The following is a 6389-nucleotide window of genomic DNA, read 5'->3' on the forward strand; positions in this document are numbered from 1 at the left end:
TCTTACGCCATACACAAAAATAAACTCAAAATGGATGAAAGACCTAAATGTGAGACAGGAAACCATCAAAATCCTAGAGAACACAGGCAACCATCTCTCTGACCTCAGCCACAGCAACTTCTTACTCGACATGTCTCCTGAGGCAAGGGAAACAAAAGCAAAAATGAACTATTGGGACCTCTTCAAGATAAGAAGTTTCTGCACAGTAAAGGAAATAATCAACAAAACTAAAAGGCAACTGACAGAATGGGAGAAGATATTCACAAATGTCATATCGGATAAAGCGTTAGTATCCAAAAATCTGTAAGAACTTACCAAACTCCACACCCAAAACACAAATAATCCAGTGAAGAAATGGGCAAAAGACATGAATAGACACTTCTCCAAAGAAGACATCCAGATGGCCGACAGACACATGAAAAAACGCACATCACTCAACCTCAGGGAAATCAAATCAAAACCACAATGAGATACCACCTTACACCTGTCAGAATGGCTAAAATTAACAACTCAGGAAACTATAGATCCTGGCAAGGATGTGGAGAAACAGAAACCCTCTTGCACTGCTGGTGGGTATGTAAGCTGGTGCAGCCACTCTGGAAAACAGTATGAAGGTTCCTCAAAAAATTAAAAATACAACTACCCTACGACCCAGCAATTGCACTACTAGGCATTTATCCAAGAGATACAGGTGTGCTGTTTCAAAGGGACACATGCACCCCCTTGTTTACAGCAGCACCATCAACAATAACTGAAGTATGGAAAGAGCCCAAATGTCCATTGATGGATGAATGGATAAAGAAGATGTGGTGTATATATACATATATAGATATATAGATATAAGTATAGATACACGTTCGTATCTATATACGTGTCTATATCTATAGCTATAGAAGTATCTATAGATACACACACACACACACACACACACACAACGGAGTATTACTCGGCAATCAAAAAGAATGAAATCTGGCCATTTGCAACTACATGGATGGAATTAGAGAGTATTATGCTAAGTGAAACTAGTCAGAGAAAGACAAAAACCACATGACTTCACTCATATGAGGACTTTAAGAGACAAAACAGATGAACATAAGGGAAGGGAAACAAAAATAATATAAAAACAGGGAGGGACACAAACCTTAAGAGACTCTTAAATACAGAGAACTGAGGTTGCTGGAGGGGTGGGGTGGGGGGATGGGCTAAATGGGGGATGGGCATCAAGGAGGGCACTTGTTGGGCTGACCACAGTGTTAAGTGTAAGTGATGAATCACTCAATTCTACTCTTGGAACCATTATTACGCTATATGTTAAGTAACTTGGAGAAAAGAAAAGAGGCTGAGTGACTTTTTCACTGTTTCTCTAAATGAACCAGTGCCAATCAAGAAAGACAAGGAATTATCAGACCTAGTGACGTAATTATGAAACAAAAGTATCTAACCCTGATTTCAAGCTTCAAGATTGGTATAACTGAAAAACACTCTGAGGTTGCACAGCAAAAGGTTTAAAATCTTGACCATTCTTGATTTACGTCAAAGTGCACTTTGGTCCTCCCTTTCTCCCAGCACCGAGGGGCCTATGGCACCTTAGCTTCATGAGATAGCAAGCAAGTTGGACAGAAGAGAACACAGACACCGGGCGAGAAGTAACCTCAGGACCAAATATTCAGGCACAGAGAATAAAATGGGAGGCAAAAACAGGGGCCCTGCCCTCCCACCCACTCTTACCGTAAGATGAGAATAAAACTTTATCGGAAGGAAAAGAACGGTGTGCTACAACATCTAACGGGACTAACAGGAAGACAGATCTAGACAGTCAGATAAGAAAGTGAATCTGAACCTGAGTCTAAGTCCAATAACAAAATCTTTCAAGCCATGGTACAGTTTTGCTTAGGTTTTCGGGCGGTATTGCTTTCTTGGGGAAGGGGGTGTTTTTCTGGTCTTTATCCTAAAAGCAAGGAGAAGCCATTGAAGAATTAAGCAGGGGAATGACACAAGCTAACAACGGTTAAAAACTACATGGGCTGCAGTGCACACGACAGACTGGAAAGTGACGACAAGCGGACGCTGCCAGGAGGCAGAGCTTCAGGCAAAACACGAAACAGGACAACAGTGTCCTGGGCTCGGATGGGTGGTGGCCGTGGCAGTGAAGGCAGGCTAGTGAATTCACGATGCATCCGTGAGTGGCAACGTACAGGACTTAATGGGAAGAGAGATTGGGGGTGCGGGGGAGGAGAGGCGGGCAGTGAGGAGGATCCCAGGTCTCTAGGCGGATGGAGGTGCTGGGGAGGCTGAGCAAGCCCAGCGTGGGGTGGGGTAGGAGGATGGATACCACGAGTCAGAGGTCAGAAAGTAGCAATGTGTCCTGCAGTTTGTTAGGCTGGGCTAACAAACACATAGAGCCAGCTGCCAAGTTAACAGGAAAGAACACACTGCAGTGTCTTAACAGCCCCTCTTTGGGTGACCACTCATTCATAAAAAGCTTGTTTTGTAAAATCCCAGACTATCAGAAATTCTGCTGTTTGGAATTATACCACTAAAAAGAAAACACCCTCCTGTTCCCTGCAGAATCAAAGTCACTGGGACACAGAGCAGCAGCCTTGATTTCCTGCTGGCTGCAGAACTTCAAATAAGGCACTTCAGACACGATGTTCCACATCTATCTACATTTTGTGGTTTTCAAAGACAAGGCTCGGGTCCACTGTAGTAGGATATGGTGACAGCCCCACACACGGCCCTATTTTACTTGGAGCCCATCAAAACATGTTTAAGGTGCACTTCACCTGAACTCCATCCCTCCCCAAATCCCTCGGCAATGCCGGCCTTTTGTTGTCAAGAGGCCCACCGTTCCTCTGCTGTGTGGTCTCCCTCGTCGGGCTGCGGGTCCCTCCTGACGGCTGCAGGCTGGCTGCTTGTAAGACAAATAGTGAGAATTTGAAACTATCGTTAAAAAAAAGCAAGAAGAAACACCAAGGAGGAGTCGGATACAGGACCGCAAGCCTGGGGGTCTGGGCCGAGCCGAGGACCAGAGATCAACCCGGGAGCCACCGGCACGGAGACAGACATGAAGCTGTGTGTGCAGGAGACCACCCACGGAAAAGCCACGGAGTGAGGGGAGAAGGGGCCTAGGCCTGAGCCTCGGGCAGCTCCACTAGCCAAAAGACTGCCGCAGAGGAGGACACATCGGCAAAGCAGGCCAAGACAAAATGGCCAGAGAGCGGGAAGAGATGGCCGCGGGGCCTGAGGAAGACCAGGGGATGGGCGGCAAGAGCTCCCAAAGCCTGTGATCGAGTCACCACGGATTCTTCCATGGCCCTCGCTCCTGCACGCACCGCAATCTGACGTGGTGTCTCTAAAGACTGCCTCGTGCTGACCAATCCGTGAGACCCTGAGCGCAGGTTGATTACCCCGCGGAGAGACATAACCACCCAGCACGCGGACATACCCTGCTACGGGTCAGCACGTCGCCTCCCCAAAGACAAACGCATGCGGCGACTGACCGCTCTCAGAGGGTCGTCGGAGGAGCATGGGACCAGAAGCAGGGACTCAGAGGCCAGTGACCTGGAGCGACAGCGTAACCAGTGACACGAGCACATGCGGCAGGGTCCAGCGGGAAACAGAGGTCCAGATGTTGAGATTCACGGAAAGGACTACTTACAGAGAGGAGAGTGGCACAGGGGACACAACGGGGTTGCTGAGGCACCCAGAAACTAGCGACAGCGCACCCGACGAGGGAATGGGAGAGACTCAGCGGGAGCTGAGACCGTCTCCGGGGCCCTGAGGTGGAAGCCACAGCTGTGGAGGCCGCGGGAGGAAACACCCCAACCCGTCTCCGCCCCTGACGCCTTCCACTGGTGAGCCCCGGGCAGCCAGCAAGAAGACAGAGGCGGCAGTCTGCAGGAGCCCACTGCTGGGGGCACACACCACAGGGCAGAGGAGAGTGGGTCTGAGGATTCCTAAGAGAAAACAAACAGGGCAGGGAACTCCGGCAGGCATGCGCGTTTCCCCATCCAGCGGACGCGGCTGCGCCCTCCGCCGGGGACACGTGCACAAACCTGGCGTGCTGTCCCCACACCTTCTCGTCGGCACTAGTGCTGGGGACCTGCGGCCTTCCTAGAGACCACCGGTGATGGTGAGCGGTCCGACGCAGCGTGGCGCGTCAGCCTGGAGCGCTGCGGGCGGACTCAGCTATAATTCAGCCTCAGCTACGCAAGCGCAGAATCAGCCCCAGAGGCTGCCTTGAGGACGTCAACGGGCGCCCAGACTGCTACCCGACGGGCAGCCCAGCTCACATCTCCAACTCTGAACGGACAAGTCCTGGCAGTCCCGGACTCAAATCAGGGCTAGACACTGACCTGTCCGTCCACCCAGAGACAAGTACGCACGCGCCGGTCTCTCCACACACGCTTAACTCCATGCAACCCGTCCACAGGGCGAGATCTTCAACTGACACACTTAATTTTCAGAGCAGCGCTTTTCAATGACAAAAGCGTCACACGTGTTTGCCAGGGACGGGAGGAGAAGAGAAGCTGGTGAGATACTCCAGAAGAGCTGGCAGCCCTTCTTCCAACACGAGCGTAGGTGTCTGAGTCCCTCACGTGAGGGCACCTCTGTTCCTTAGGCCTTATCTGACTCTCCCAAAAGGAATTACAAGGACTGTAGCAGCACCTCGAGGCGTATTTACAGTTGCCCTATGGTTGTTTACGGGAGATTAGTCTGCTGGAACAGACAGCCGTCGATGGCTGCTAAGGATAAGACTCACTTTTCTCTACAATCTTTAACTTCTGGAAGCTTTCCAGCACTTCGCCATTTAGTATTCTGGGCAAGAAGTCCCGGATTTGCATTACTTCGGTCGTCAGGCGTTCCAGGTCCTTCTTTCTGACTTTCACAAATTCTTCTTTAGATCCCACCTGCTAAAACAAGCAGATCTTAAGATTATTAACATTTCTCTGTGGAGGACAACGACCTGCAGGCCAAGGCGGCCTCCTTTCCCTAGCGCCTCTATGTTCCTGATGGTTTCCATAGCGGGGCTCTGCTCCACCCAGCCCGCCCTCTGCTCTGTAGGGTACATCTTGACAGCTGGAGCCACAGGCTGCAAGGGGAAGCCAGTTTTTGTCTTCTCCCTGCACCGAGGCCTGAAGCCATCCTCCTGAAAGCCAAGGACAGGCCCGGCACCCGGCTCCTCGGGAGCAACGGGAAGGTCACTGCACTCCTGCTGGGGGCACCTGGCCCACGGGGGGTCAGCTCACTTGGCATCCCCAACCCCTCAAGGTTGTCCGGGTCACGAGCAGAGGCACAGGCAGGTTAAGTGACCTCCTTAGGGTAACGCCGTTAACGGGGCAGAACCGGACCCTGTACCCGGGTCTCTCCCGCATCACCTGCTGTGGAGGCGACAGCGTGGCGACCTGTGGCCTGCGTTCTCCCTGCACCTTGCACTGAGCCTTGGAAGGCGATTTAGGGCCTTGCAAGGAGGGCCGGGCTCGGACCGCATGTCCCGCCGCCGCGCCCACGGCCCCCGCGCGGGGGTCCCCGCCACGCCCCCAGCCCCCCGCCCGGGCCACGCTGCCCCGCGGACGAGGCCCAGGGCTGTCCAAGGAGCCCTGGGCAAGCCCAGGCGGGCCGCCACACGGCGCGAGGAAGAGAATGGCGGCCGCCCGGACCCCTCACTGACCCGTGAGGCCTCCTCAGCGCCGCCTGCTTCGCCCATGGCCGCCGCAGCCAAAGCTCCGTGCGCCTGCGCGGCGGCGCGCCCTCTGACCCCCTCACGCCAGAAAGAGCGGGAACGTATCCACGCCGGGGGGGAGGGGGGGGGTTCAGGACGGCGAGCCACGAGGCTCAAACCTCGCAGAGTTCGCGCTGCATTTTTCGGTTTTACGGACGAGGGTTGGGCATGGTGAGATACCGCGTCGGCTCTCCTGGCTTAGCCGGGACTTTAAACTCGTTAACTGCAAAATAGAAGGACAGTGAAACCCAAGTGTAAGTGTCAAGTTAAATAAGTCAAATCGGGATTGGGCCTTTCCTGTTTGGCAAGGGACGCTAGACCAACGGGCTGTGTGTTCAAAGGAACAGCCGCCACGCAGCCGGCGGCCATGCTCCCACGCTGGGCTCTCAGCTCCAATAGCAAGGCTCGAAGCTCTCCGACAACAGACTCCTCGCGAAGTCAGCCCTGGATAGGGAAGGTCAGTCTAGCCAGCTGGCTAAATAACTGAGACGACCACCATATATTGGAAGATGCCACCTAGTCCATTTACTTGCCCCAGTACGACCACTAAATTCACAAAATAGGGTGCAGCCTGTAGGTTCAAATGTACTGGGTTACTACGATAACTAAGACGTCGTTTATTTCTAAGCTGGCAGGAAGCCAACACTGCCAGAGTTCCCTGAATGCT

General features: G+C 52.8%; 1 protein-coding gene across 1 annotated transcript in view; it reads right to left on the bottom strand.

The window, feature by feature from the left end:
* Nucleotides 1-5707, bottom strand: part of LOC115523110 (heat shock transcription factor 2 binding protein) — a 93484-nt gene extending 87777 nt beyond the window's left edge. Inside the window, exons 1-2 of the mRNA XM_030328806.2 lie at nt 5672-5707; nt 4763-4910 (exon numbers count right to left, since the gene is read on the bottom strand). Of these exons, the coding sequence (XP_030184666.1) occupies nt 4763-4910; nt 5672-5707 (184 nt within the window). The remainder of the gene's footprint in view (nt 1-4762; nt 4911-5671) is intronic.
* Nucleotides 5708-6389: the final 682 nt, after the last annotated feature.

The sequence above is a fragment of the Lynx canadensis genome, chromosome C2 (genome assembly GCF_007474595.2).
Source record: "Lynx canadensis isolate LIC74 chromosome C2, mLynCan4.pri.v2, whole genome shotgun sequence".
In the NCBI taxonomy this organism is placed as follows: Eukaryota; Metazoa; Chordata; class Mammalia; order Carnivora; family Felidae; genus Lynx; species Lynx canadensis.